The sequence below is a fragment of the Gopherus flavomarginatus genome, chromosome 6, assembly GCF_025201925.1.
Source record: "Gopherus flavomarginatus isolate rGopFla2 chromosome 6, rGopFla2.mat.asm, whole genome shotgun sequence".
NCBI lineage: Eukaryota > Metazoa > Chordata > Testudines > Testudinidae > Gopherus > Gopherus flavomarginatus.
In genome coordinates, this window is record NC_066622.1 from 102445241 (window position 1) to 102460199 (window position 14959).

At 39.5% G+C, this 14959-nt stretch overlaps 1 protein-coding gene across 2 annotated transcripts in view; it reads left to right on the forward strand.

Annotated features, from left to right (window-relative positions):
- PCDH15 (protocadherin related 15) overlaps window positions 1-14959 on the forward strand; it is a 1406570-nt gene that overhangs the window by 1041210 nt on the left and 350401 nt on the right. For both annotated transcript variants that reach the window (XM_050959272.1, XM_050959271.1), the window contains 2 exons: window positions 4757-4891; window positions 6737-6886. In XM_050959272.1, the coding sequence (XP_050815229.1) occupies window positions 4757-4891; window positions 6737-6886 (285 nt within the window). The remainder of the gene's footprint in view (window positions 1-4756; window positions 4892-6736; window positions 6887-14959) is intronic.

Consider the following 14959-nt stretch of genomic DNA (forward strand, 5'->3'; position numbering starts at 1 on the left):
TGCAGATGCAGCCACTTTGCTGCTTCCTACTACACAATATGGGTAGAGGAATCCTTTATAGGATTGGGAAATGACCCATATGTGGCTCTTTCCCTGAAGAGGCTCACTCATTTCCTTCTGCTGTCTTAGAAGGAAGTTAATCAGCTTCAAGGTTGGGGCAGAAAGTGTGTGGACAGGCCACCAGAGGCACTCTTTGGATACTGATGTTTGTTCTGGAAACTTATGGGAAAGTCCTCTAGAAATTTATAGAGAATGGTATCCCTTCTATCAAGTTTTACGAGGTGGTTCAAAAACCTGTTGCAGAGATATCATTTTCTATTGATTCTGTCACTGTTAAGAGTAATTTCTGTAGAAGCTATTGATTTTATCCCTATTAAATTCTATAGGATTTTTTTTGTAAAGAAAACGAACTTCAGTAAGAGGGAACTGTGTTGTGTGAACTGAAAGTGACCATCTTCTCAGATTTACAAATTTTCAAGAACTGCTCTGAGATTTGGAAGTAGAACAAACTCTAACCCAGGCTCAGTATAAACGGACTCAGTGTGCATTGTGAAAGCTTTTTGCAGATCACCTAATTGTTTCAGATTTGTAACTTTTTTTTTTCCATTTTCATAAGGTACATCATTGCTGTATATGTGGTTTTGTTTGTATTTATTCATTTTATATGTTTGTTTTGTTTTGTTTTGTAGCTTGTATCAGATGCCATTCCTGTAGGTACTGGGTGTTGAGTGTGTGAAACTATATTTTGGTTGTAATTATGTGCTTTGGTTTCTCTTTCCTTCATTTTTATTTCAGTAAAGCTGGGAAACTTTGGCAGTAAAGTCTGCCTGTAACACATCAAATACTGTGGGCCATATTCATCTCTGCTGTAAGCCCACTTAAGTCAATGGAGTTTTAATAGGGATATGTTGCCACTGTTTTATATATTCAGTGAATAAATATATATCCTGTTACAAAATAAATTGTCATTGCTACAGAAAATGACATTGATTACTTATCAGATGCATAACAATAAATAGTCTAAATAGTGGCAAGATAAAACATATGAGGTTTGTTCTGCATGCTTGAAGTGGGTCTTAGCTGCATGTTATTAGTTTACACTATTCTGAGTGGTTTCTGATTGCTGGTTCTGATCTGCTCAGACCTTTGCAGACAGTTTGGCAGAGAGGACCTCAAATACCCAAGAATATCAAGAATGGTAGTGCTTGTGTACAATCCTTATTTTAAAAAAAGATTATATTTATAATAGTGATCACAATGTGACATATAGTGTTCCATTATTTAGTTTGTCTCAGTGTCTTCCATATCAAATCTGCTCAATTTACAAGTCAAAGATTTTTTTTCCTGGCATCAAGCCTAACCTGCAATCAGAATTTAGCTGGCAGTTTTTGTTAATGATGGATGACACCGAAGAAAATGCTACATTCCATTATTATACCTTTTTGGAGGAGTATGTCTCTTTCACTGTATCAGTCCTATCACAACCATCTTCCCAATATTTCATTCTGGATACTCACCAAGTATTCACTTGCTTTGAGATGACAGTTCTAATGTCTGCGATGAGTAAAGTGTCTTTAGCATAGAAAAAAGCATCTAAATTCCATTGATGGACCTCAGAGAAAGTAATAGAACATATAGATGGTCAGAAGCAAAGTGTTATAATGGCACCGAGGGAACCCCACATGATTGTATGTTTGAAACAAAAGTAATTCAGAAAGTTAAATTAATCTTGTTCAAAACTGTGTGAATAGTAGGAACCTTACAAGACAGATTAGGCTAGAAGTCCACACAGTGTTGAGGAATCACTTGTGTGATATCAAATTAAGTGCAAAGGTTCAAAGAACTAAATTGGAATGAGCATTCTTAGAGTTATAAACAAATCCTTTAGTTGAACTGAGCCTGTGCTAACTCAGTACTATATAGAGATCTAAAAAATGGCTTGGAATTGTCTGAAAATAAAGTTCGGTCTTTAACTTTATAGAGTCTACAAGTGAACAGTCATTGCCACCACTTCTCCTGGAAAAACCATAATGGATGCCCTTTTTTCTTTCTTTGGACTGTTAATGGTGAAAAGAGCTTTAATTTTACTGACAGCTGTCATGATTACAGCATATCTTTAAGTGACAGGAAACCATTCATTTGTAACATTTCTTGCACTTAGTTTTGAGCAACTGAAGTGTTTTCCTAGGTCTAGGCCTTAAATAGTATAATCTTTGTCTTCCAAAACCTGGGCTTCAGTGTCCTAGAGTACTTTGGACTGCAAAATTAAATCTTTTTTTCATCTTCTTGCCCTATTCTGTGTTTGCAACTGTGTATTACAGTATTATATTTTTAGTGCTTTTATTTCAGGTTGTTGAAATGTTTCAGTTATGCCTGCTAGGCCATGAGAATCTTAAGGTTTTTCACTTTGAAGTAACTTTTTAATTCTAAACCTTTCTGCATAATTAATTAGCTAGGAGTAGAAGGAAATTGATCTACAAGAAAGCTCTTCATTATACAGTTTGAGTAAATGCTCTTAGAACGAGAACAGTGCTCTCAGAAAAGTAATATTACACCTTTTGACACTGTGTTTTAGTGTTCATAACAGTGTGGCTATATATTTGTCTGGCTTTGTCTACAGAATTCTTTTGTGAGATGAGAGTCTAAAAGCCATAACAAGTTTAAGTTTCAGATTTCATTTAGTGGCACTGACTTAAATGTAGAGTATGTCCATTTCCTCCGTTGGTGTTAAAAAATGGTGAAATGAAGATCTTATTTTGAAGTATTTCACTCTATGTGGGTGTGGGGACAGGACCTCAAAATGCATTCTTTTTCAAGACAAACAGGCATTTTACAACTGCTGGATTTGGTGAAGATGGTAATAGCTGTAATATTTGATCAATAATTTTGCTTTGGCCTTCTTTCCCTTGGTTTGTACCATTTTGGACAATTTCTGTGTGACTAATTTTCTAACCTAACATTGATTTTCTATTTTGATCAGTCAGATAGCATCTCTTGCCATATTCTCTCTTATCTACTTCAAGAAATGAACCCAGGTAACCAGTAGCCATGTTGAAAAATAGCAGAGATAGTATGTCCCAAATTTGGAAAGCACTTAGGCTCCAGTCAGATTATATAAAAAACAGAGGCATTTATTTTCATAGAATAGGAGAGAAAATAAAATTAAAGTGTTTAAAAAGTTAACTGCAATACATAGTTACTGCAAAAGATCCAATAAAATCAATGTAGCAGGTTAGATTCATAGTTAAATAAAAAATGCCCATTCCTCTGGTTTTGTGTCATTTCAACAGCACAAAGTGCATAGAAAGATAGCTTAACTAACCAATTAGGGGTTCCTCTGGCCTAGAGGAATCTCTAAGTGAAATAGATTTGGCATGATTGTGTTGTTCCCTGCTCCAAAGTAGGACTGTCTCCATGATAGGCGCATGGCCAGAGTTTTAGCACACTTCTAAGGTCGCTCTAAATTGTTCCTCAAGACAGACTTGTCATCCAGCAGCCTGAGAATCAGGGATCCACAATATGACTTAGAGCCCCTTTTGCAGCTTCCTACAGACCCTCCACTCTCAGGCTACACTGGCTGCTAAAGAGCCAATCCACAGATTCTGGCCATTAAACATCAAATCTCTTGAGTAATTTTTGTTAGGGAGTATGGCCCTCTCTCTCTCTCTCTCTCTCTCATGGCAGTCCTAGTCTGTCCCTCTTTCAGACAGCTGGTATCCTGTCTGTTCCAAAATGCAATCTGACTATCTCTTCTCTGGAAAGGGGTGTTATTGCTTTTCTCCACACCATAGAAATAACCATTATCTATTCAAGCTATATAAAGAGAGACAAATTAGGGTGAGTTCCAGGTCACTCCTTTAATATGTCTTTTAAACCTCCTCATCCCTTTTGGCCACATACAATAGCTACTAAACTTGATACGTTGGGGAATTCAAAGCATGGAAACTTTCCCTGTTTAGAGAAGTCTTGAGCTGCCAAAATATATCACATACGTTTACTAAAAATGTTACTTCAAAATCAAAATAAATATTAAACTATAGTATATCTAGATTCTGAGGTTTATTTTCATTTGTGGTCAAAGTAATTATCCTTATTTTACCAGTGTTTAAATGTTTATTTGTTCTGATATACAAGGATATGCCTGAATGTTTTGTACTACAGAGTTTCTGCAACAACCAGATACTAATCATCACTATGTGGTAGACATTGTTCATCTGAACTATTTTATTGCTGCACTGAGCAAATGGGAAGATTTCTCAAGATATGCTATGAGAACAAATGCTATGAATCAGAGATTATAATTCTTTATCTTGATAAGTAAAATGCAGTTTTAAGAATTAACTGTTTAAAAGTCAAAATGTTATCACCCTATTTTAGTAGGGTTTTTTGTTTTGTTTTTAAAGCATTCTTTGGGAGGAGATTCCCTAAATTTTTAAAATTTATTTTCAAGTATTTTTTCAGAATATTACATTTTAAAAGAGGGCCAGTGAAAGCAATGTAGGTGTTTTGCTGTTTCACAGACTCTGTCAGTGATGGTACTGTGCCTTGTAAACTCTTTCAGGCAGGGAACACCTTTTGATTTGTACAGCACCTACCACAATGGGATTTTAGTCATTAACTGGGGTTCATCAGCACCACAGTAATACAAATAAATAATAATAATTCTGCTCATTTACATTGTAATTAATGCTTGCATTTTTTAATTATTTACTTGAATATTATATATTAATAAATATTCATTTCTTTCTCTTTGAAGACAAAGGATCCACAGCTCCATCTTTTCCTAAATGATTATAATACATTTTTCACTGTGACTCAGACTGGTATAACCCGGTACCTCACCTTACTCCAACCAGTTGATAGAGAGCTCCAGCAGCTATACACCTTCTCGGTAAGCAATATTCTTTCAAAAGCACACCAGGAGCTGCTCGTTTTTAATGTTGAAAAAGTCAATATGGTATTTACAAACAGAATTATACATTTTGATATGACAGAGAGGAGATAAAATGGAGTCCACTGCTCTCTCTCATACACAAGTTAATACCCATTTGCAGGATAGGAATAATTTAAAGCTAGATCATTAGTTTACAATTTGTCCTGAATAAGATGTAGTGTGTAGCTGCAGCACCCAAGGAACAGACCAAGGAATGAATTCTGACTCAGAGTTGCTCTCTTCCTTGTTCCTCCCTGGATATGAGTGAAGGAGTAAGTTGGTTCATCCTTTTTAATGAAACAGCTTACTTCTCCCATTTACCCAGGCATCTATCTGGTAGGTAAAGAGGGCTGAAAGTAGGATTATTCCCACTTCTCACTACTTTCTGCCATCTCCCTGCCCTCTTGCTGATATTGAGGAGGCATAAATGTGTGAGCGGTTCAGAGAAAATTAGGAAATTTCGTGTATATGTTCAACCCAGTCCTGCAAGATACCAAGCGCTTTTTGGAAGGTGCCAAATTACTTTAATTCCTATTGATTTCAGTGGGAGCTAAAGGTATGCAGTTCTTTGCAGGTTTGGGTCCAAAGTGAGTTTATTTTCAAATGCTGGTTTCCTTTCCACATCTTGCTCGTATTGACAACATTGCTAGTTTAACTATTAACAATATCCTTAATTGTGACCAATAAACACATGCTCATAGTATCCACTTGATGAAAAAAATCTTCTCTACACAGCTCTGTGCTGTAGAAATTCATTTAACTTCAAACCAGTACTGGTTTGGTGTAAGTACAGAGAACCAGAAATCCCACAATGACAGAAAGAGTGAGGGAGAATATATACATACTTCCAGAGGTTCTGAGACTGCAGCCCAGTGTCCTACTCTATATACTCTACCTCTGGGCTTTATTAGGAAACTTGGGACAAAACTAAGGCTTCAGCAATCACTCCTTTCCTATTGCCTGATACATTGAGGTATTTTGTGCCAGGCGTTGGGGAGGAGCAATATAGGAACTGGCTCTAAACCCACTGGGGTGCTCCTCAGATCACATGAATCCCCAGCAGGGGAGTAACAGTGAGTGTCTGGTCCCTTTGGGTTGCCTGAGCACTACAAAGTGAGCACAGAAAGAGTGAGAATCTGCCCCTTTAAACAGTAGAGAACACAGGATGGGAATGTAATTAAGGCACTGGGCTGGGACTTGGTTGCTCTGAGTTCAGTTCCTGGCTTTACCATGGACTTTCTATTAGATCTTGCGCAAATCGCTTATATCTTGTGCCTCAATTCTGCCTTTATAAAATAATTCTTCCTTTTCCTTATCCTTCGTTTTGTCTATTAAGAGTTTATTATTTTTTTGAGGCATGGATTGTCTAACTCAGTGGTTCTCAACCAGGGGTATGCGTACCCCTGTGGGTACACAGAGGTTTTCCAGGAGGTAGATTAACTCATCTAGATAGTTGCATAGTTTTACAATGGGCTACATAAAAGAACTCTAGCAAAGTCAGTACAAACTAAAATTTAATACGGACAATGACTTGTTTATACTGTTGTATGTACTATACATTGAAATGTAAGTATAATATTTATATTCCATTTGATTTATTTTATAATTATATGTAAATATGAGAAAGTAAGCAATTTTTCAGTAACAGCGTGCTCTGACACTTTTGCATTTTTATGTCTGATTTTGTAAGCAAATGTTTTTTAAGTGGTGAAACTTGGGGACATGTGGGACAAATCAGACTTTTGAATTTTTCTTAATTCTACCCCATTAAAGTCTTTTTCTGTATTCTTTTTCCCTTTGAAGATGACAGCTTCTGATGGAGTACAGGAGAGTATGGCAGTTATGGTCAATATCCTGGTGATTGATGCAAATGATAACTCACCAACCTTTTCCAACATATCATACAATGTCAAGATTTATACAGACATGAGGCCTGGGGAAAGCGTTATAAAGGTAACTTCATGCCTTTTATCTAACTGTGTTTAACACAGCAATATGCAGTTTTTTAAGTTAATATTAATTGTAAGTGTACTGAAAACAGGTACAAATGAAGTGTATGTGTCTTCCCCCATTTAAATAATGATATAGGTCATTAAAAAATTAACAATTGTGAACCTCAAAAACTTTATAGTTTAGTATGTTTTGAATAATACAATAGAAGTTCAACTGCTTAATTGCCACTTTATCAAAAAAATTGGGTTAGAAATCTTGCACAAATAGCTATTCTCCTAAACTTTGCAGCTTCTGATGAGATGTGAACTATCACAAAAACAATTATTCTCCGGCATGTTGACAACTCCATAGTACCAAATAAAACCTGTGTGTGGATAGGCACATTATTATGAATTATCAAGAAATATTTCTAACTTGCCTTTTAAGGAGTGTCAGATGTACAGTGGCCATTTATTTTTCAGTCCATGCCATTGACTGCATCATTTGTATAGTAGTGCACAGTTAGACCTGAGCAATGTGATTTATAGTGGAAGAAAAGAGGAGAAAGTATTGTTTATTGATTATTGTTTAACATTTGTATATAGCACTTTAAATAGTGAGTGAAACAGTGGGTGAAATCCTGGCCCTATTGAAATCCATTGGAAAACTCCAACTGATGACAGAGGGCCAGAATGTACCCATGGTCTTTGCCCCTAAATACTTGCAGTTTAAATTGATCACAATAAGACAAGAAGATACTGGATAGAAATCAATAGGAAAGGAGAATAGAGAGAGTGGTAAAAATGACCTTTTAAGTAAATATTATTGGTAATTGAATTCATGAGGGAGGGCATGTGGTTTAAGAAGTGAAGTAGACGTCAAGTCTCTCAGAATATATTCCTTGATCTGCATTGACTTGCTATATATACATGGGAAAGTCATCTGGCCCCACTGTGCACTAGTTTTCCCATCTGTAAAATATCTACCTCGCTAGGTTCTGTGAGGCTTATTAAGTCTGCAAAGTGACTGGAAAGTGAAAAGTGACATTGTGGATTTCCATGTTAATTGTCAACTTCAATGATTTCCTTATCAAATATGCTCAGTTAACAAATTTTTAAAAGTTCTGGATTTTTCTTCAAAGCAAGTTCTGCAAACTTACTCTAGGATTTTAGAATCAAGCTTACCGGTAGTTGTTTCATGTTCACAATAATGGTTCTACAGGACACTTTTATTTTCAGTTATGCCTTCAGTAACTTTTTTTGCAATCCCATTGCCTTTAATGAGTTTGTACAAATCCAGCTGAATGGAATTTAAGGATTGTCTACATTGGGGAAATGTGTACCAATGTAAACCCTTAACGCAGATGCATTGCACCAGTGCAACACAGGGATTAAACTTATGCTAGTGCCCTTTTTTCTGCTGTCCTTTTTCTCTGCTCCTTCACAGGGTTTCTAAGAATGAGAGAATCAGCACAATGAAATACAGTGTACTCCCAATTTTCCAAATAGCATGGGGGGCACAGATTTTGTTCAAATAATAGAGATGGCAGGAGCCATTCAGCAGCAGGGTGACCTCCCCATGGCTAGGGGCTCATCCTCCTCTGTCTTGGCCTGGAGTCTCTATTCAATTATCTGAACTTCCACATTATCTGAATCCTTTCATTGTCCCCCAGCATGTGATACATGCTGCAAAGGGGCTGTATCCTATGCTGAGGAACAGGGAAGGCATTTGGATAATGCAGAGGTTTGGATAACAGGGTTTCAGAAAAACGGGGGTATATTGTGGTGCCTGCAATCTTCTTGTCAAAGCCACATGGCAGAGTTCAGTTTTAATATTTTACTCACTCTATGTAAAAGCTGTGAGAGACTGCTAATTTCCTGCAATATCTTAACTGAACTTTATTGAATTAAGTTAAACCTTATTGAATTAGGGTTAATGCCTTTGGGGGTATATTGTATTAAAAATGCAGCTATGTATGTACTATTGTGGCATTGTATGCATCTTCTCTAGTAGGGAGGGGGAATGCTAATGTACTATCTCCCTTAACAATCCTTTGAAGCAACCCTTCTGGAGAGGTATGCATATACTAGTTCAAACTGCATTCTCCAAGGACAAAGAGAGAAAGAGTTATTGTATAAATAGCCTAGTTTTAAACTGGCTCATGGTTTCTTCCTGATCCAGCAAAGCTGTAGTCCCTAACAGGCCCCAATCCATTGGGAAAGGTTAGAAAGATGGGCTTCCAGATGCCCCAAAAGACTGTTCTGCATTGGAGCAGTGATGATTCTGTAACCACATCAAATCCCTTGGGTGAAGGTTTAAAGGACTGCTCTTGCCGGAATCCATGTTAGGGATGGTTTCTGGTCAGCTTATTAGCATGTGTGTAGGTTTGTTTATTGGTTTTAATATATTTTCTCTGTAATGCTTTTTACCTTAAGAGTAAAGTGGGCTGGCATAGGAGGTACTATGTGGTACCTTTTAACTATAGTATTTACACTTGTTAACCATCTCTAAAGAGACAGCAACCAAGGTTTGCTTTGGTAACCTGTCTCTCCTGGGGATAACACAGGGAAGTTAAGGAACTGTGAAGCCTGGAAATACTCCAGTCAAAAGGGTGAGGGACACATGTCTCCATCCAGGGGAGCTGGAATCCTGAGAGTGGGTGCCTTTGCTGGGCCACTGAGGGGACATACAGGTGCAGTTGTCCTGAACTGTAACCCAAGTAATCTGTGGGCGACAGAAGGAACATTTGTCCTAAATAACTTGCAAACTTAATACAAATTACAGATCACTTTAATAAGAAACATGTATGTATTGATCTGATAAAACACTATATAATTTGTTGAAAGAACAGCGCTGATGTCTGTAGTGGTATACCTCGTACCTAACCATGGAATATAAAGCTAAGCTTTGGAAATTTGGGGTTTCCAGGGACAATTTATATCCTCTGCCATGTGAAGAGAAACCCGTTGTTTCCAACAAAAACATCAGCACAGGTGACTAGGTAGTGTTTGGAGTCACATGTTCAAGTCACAAGTTCATGCCCAGTTTCGTTCAGTCATTGAAGGATGCCATTACCTATATTCCAGAAAGCACATTTATAGGACAGTTCACTCAGTGTAGATGAGTGTCTCCCATTGCCCATTATGAGTAAAGTGTCCTTTTGATGGGCCACTCAATTTGAAAAGTCCCTCCAAGATGTGCTGGCTAACTACTTCCTGGGCGTTACCTCAAGAGCAAACATTTGAAATCCAGATATAGAGCCAATATTCATAACTTCAAATACAAAAATGATACATGCTTACAGATAGCATAATCATAACCAGCAAATCATAAACCTTTTATAGATATCTTACATGCCACATTTTGCACAAGATATGTTGCAAATATATAATAGTGGTTGCAACAATGATCTATATCGTTATATTTCATCAGATAGCGCTATGCTGGCCATGACTAATATTGTAATTTTCTAATTTAGTACCATACCTGTGTCCAAAGATAAAAGCTTATACTATACAAGGTAAGGAAACAAAGCTTGTTAAAACATTGCTAATACATTGTCACTGCAGAAGACAGTCAGTACTATTCCTTTTCTTTGAAAGCAAAAAGTAAAAGCAAGGCTGTGTGGGAAAGTGCTCTTCCCTGTGATGTCTTGCTCATTTTATTTTCTGTGAGTAGCGCTGCCGCTGGTGGTGAAAAATAAGAACAGGAAGGGTGTTTGAAATGATATTTTTTAAAAAATCAACAAAAGTGATTTATTTTCATTACTGTATCACAAGTTTTATTTTGGCTTTAGAAAATAACTTTAAAGCTGTATTTCCATTCATTGATATCTCTCTCAAGTTTTTTTCCTTGCTTAATATTTTTTCTGATATTTTCCCCTAAGCAACAGATTGTTTAATGCTTGTTTAGCTGTGTCATCTGGATGTAAATATAAAGATGCAAACTGGGATTTTCAAAGGAGCCTAATGGTGTTAGGCATGCAACTTCCTTTGAATTTCAGGGGGATTTAGGCACCTGGCTTCTTTAGGATTTTTTGAAAAATCCTACCCTTACTTTTTTATTTAAACGTGGCAGTTCAAAACTGAAAGAGAGTATCAGTTGCATGCTGTTTGATAACCTCTTTTCATCACTAATGTAAAACATGTAAGATTTAAGTATCATAAAACTTGAAATCATCTACTTTTGTTTAATGTAAACTATAGTTGTCCTTATGAATGCAATAGTAGGATAAACTTTAGTGTATACAATTATTTTCTTCCACTATTCATAAAATTTGATGAAAGTTAAGTAATTGTGTGAAAAAGCTTTGTGCTTATTGTGGGTGTGTGTGTTGTTATATGCATTAAAATATGACCTCAGAAGTATGTTCTTATAGTACAAGAGGTTCATCTAGGGAGTTCTTGGGGAAACAAAAAGCTCCCATAATTCATGTATGATATGAAAATCCCATACTATAAGAGAAACTTGCTTTTACAGAGTTAATTATTGTAAGGATGTGGAAGACTAGAACCCAGGTCTGCAGTTCTTAGGGCAGCTATCTGACATTCCTATATCACCACTGGGAGGTTATCCAGAGTCACCTGCAAGGAGTACTGTGGAGATTAGGTGTCACAGGACGTACCTCCCGAAGGGGCCAGAGCAACAGCACCCTGCTGCCCTCTGATTGGGCCATGCTTACTATTTAACTCAAGGGTGCCTCAGAAAGTTGTCTGGACAACCATACAGATGTCTGGTCAACCATACAGATGTCTGGTTTACTGCAGCTCCAGGCCTTGCATCACCTTCTGATTTCCCGTTTCTGATCCCCTCGTGATTCTTAGTTACCAGGCTGAAGTCAGAAACATCTACTCCTGATCTTTGGTTTCCAACCCTGGTCTGACACTGAGTGTTGCTCTGGTATTCCACTCAGGGGACTACCAAAGGGAAGAAGATTGGAAGTTAGGTGTAAGTGTAAATTGTAAATATAATAATCAGCTGTCCTGCACCGAGGTTTAGGCAGTATAAACTAGTCGACAGAGAAGGAGTCTGGCCCTAGTGGTCAGAGAAGAATCAAAGGGCAAAAAAAGAGATGTGCTCAGGTGGAAAGCCAATGGTTGGAGCCAGGAGTTCAGAGGAAGCAGATCCGATATAACAGTGGTCCCCAACCTTTTCGTCTGGCGGGTGCCAGACGAAGGACCATGGCGGTGATGGAGCATTCACCGAAATGCCACCAAATTTTGATGGCATTTCGGCAGCGAAGCTTCTCAATGACGTCGCTTGTTGGAGGCAAGTGGCATCATCGAGAGGCGTCGCCGCCGAAATTCGGCGGCATTTCGGTGTATGCTCCACCACCGGCCAGGACGCAGGCACATTCAGATGCCCCTGCGGGCGCCATGGCACCCGCAGGCACCGCATTGGGACCCCTGCGATATAGCTTGGGGGCCTGTAATGCATTGAGCTACCACTGTGCTGCTGTTGCTGCAGGGCTTAAATGGCAATCATTTGGCTTTTCTGACCAATCAGGGAGCCCAGTCATTTAATGAGGGTTTGTTGGGACCAGCTGAGTTTCTGGCAGCAGCTAGCAGAAGTTATGCCTGAACTAGACCTAGAGTAAATAATTCTCTATTTGCAGGTAGTGTGGGTGGAGAGGAGTGGGTTGGCAGGTTCTGGGAATGACTTCTGGCTTTCCAGAATTAAAAATAAAGTAAAGCAAAACCTGAGAGTGATGAGGGTAGATTTTCTCCTCCCCTTACCTCTCTCTGCAGATGTAGTGCCATGATACTTCCAAACCACAACACTTTATAATGCTAGTAGTGTGGTAGAGGCAGATAAGTCTAGGCTCTGACTGGTTTCTAATAAATGCATACATCCGTGGCAGGAACTATCTTTTTAATGTGTTTGTAAAGTGGCCAGTACAATGAAGCTCTGATTCTTACTATAAGTTAATAATGAATAGTAGTTCAGTCAGCTGAGAAGTAACTTGCTTCTGTATCAAAAAATATGGGAACTTGCTGATCTTGTCTCTTACACCTGCCAAGGCTGCCAACATGGAGTCTTTAATTCAGTATTCTGCAGACACTAGAGAATGAATTGTGCTTCTGGAATTATGAATAGCATTGATGCCTGTGGATTCGAGGCCTGTGGAAATGTAATGGGCCAGTAAGACAGACTTGTAATGCTGAATCAGACTGTTTGGGTATGTCTACACTACAGGATTATTCCGATTTTACATAAACTGGTTTTGTAAAACAGATTGTATAAAGTCAAGTGCACGGGGCCACACTAAGCACATTAATTCGGCAGTGTGCATCCATGTATCCATCGATTTCCGGAGCGTTGCACTGTGGATAGCTATCCTATAGTTCCCGCAGTCTCCCCCGCCCATTGGAATTCTAGGTTGAGATCCCAGTGCAAAAACAGTGTCGCGGGTGATTCTGGGTAAATGTTGTCACTCAATCCTTCCTCCGTGAAAGCAATGGCAGACAGTCATTTCACGCCCTTTTCCCTGGATTGCCCTAGCAGACGCCATAGCATAGCATAGCAACTATGGAGCCCGTTTTGCCTTTTGTCACCATCACTGTATGTGTACTGGTTGCTGCTGACAGACGGGGTACTGCAGTGCTACACAGCAGCATTCATTTGCCTTTGCAAGGTAGCAGAGACGGTTGCCATCCCTATTGCACTGTCTGCCATGCCATTGTAAATTGGCGATGAGATGACGGTTATCAGTCGTTCTGTACCATCTGCTGCTGTCATGGGTGCTCCTGGCTGGCCTCGCTGAGGTCGGCCGGGGGCGCATGGACAAAAACGGAAATGATTCCCCAGGTCATTCCCTTCTTTATGTTTTGTCTAAAAATAGAGTCAGTCCTGCCTAGAATATGGGGCAAGTGTACTAGAGAACCAAAGAGCACAGCCGTTCCATGTCAGAGCCCCAGAGATCCAGCAGAAATGATGAGCTGTATGCCATTCTAGGGGATACCCCTGCAACAACCCCACCTGTTGCTTCCCTCCTCCCCCAACCCTCCTGAGCTACCGTGGCAGTGTCCCCCTATTTGTGTGATAAAGTAATAAAGAATGCAGGAATAAGAAACACTGACTTTTTAGTGAGATAAAATGAGGGGGAGGCAGCCTCCAGCTGCTATGATAGTCCAGGCAGTACAGAATCTTTTCTTTAGACATGAAAGGTGGGGGCTGATAGAGCTCAGCATCCAGTTGCTATGATGAGAACGGTTACCAGCCATTCTGTACCACCTGCCAGGAATGACCGGGAGTCATTCCCATTTTTACCCAGGCGCCCCCGGCCGACCTCACCGAGGCCAGCCAGGAGCACTCATGGGCTGATGATGACGATGGCAGGCGGTACAATATGACTGCTATCCACCAGGAAGGGGATGCTGGTGTTCAGCGCTGCAGCACCCCATCTACCAGCAGCATACAGTAGACATAGGGTGACATTGAAAAAAGGCGAGAAGCTTTTTTTTTCCCTTTTCTTTCGGGGCGAGGGGAAGGGTGTAAATTGACGACATATACCCTGAAACACCCGGGAAAATGTTTTGACCCTTCAGGCACTGGGAGCTCAGCCAAGAATGCAAATGCTTTTCGGAGACTGCGGGATAGCTGGAGTCCTCAGTACCCCCTCTCTTCCTCCATGAGCATCCATTTGATTCTTTGGCTTTCCGTTATGCTTGTCACACAGCACTGTGCTGCGGCCTCTGTCTGTCATAGCCTGGAGATTTTTTCAAGTGCTTTGTCATTTAGTCTTCTGTAACGGAGCTCTGATAGAACAGATTTATCTCCCCATACAGCGATCAGATCCGGTATCTCCCGTATGGTCCATACTGAAGCTCTTTTTGGTTTTGGGATTGCATTGCCACCCGTGCTGATCAGCGCTCCATGCTGGGCAAACAGGAAATGCAATTCAAAAGTTCGCAGGGCTTTTCCTGTCTACCTGACCAGTGCATCCGAGTTCAGATTGCTTTCCAGAGTGGTCACAATGGTGCACTGTGGAATACCGCCCGGAGGCCAATACTGTCGATTTGCGGCCACACTAACCCTAATCCGACATGGCAATACCGATTTCAGCACTACTCCTCTCATCGGGGAGGAGTACAG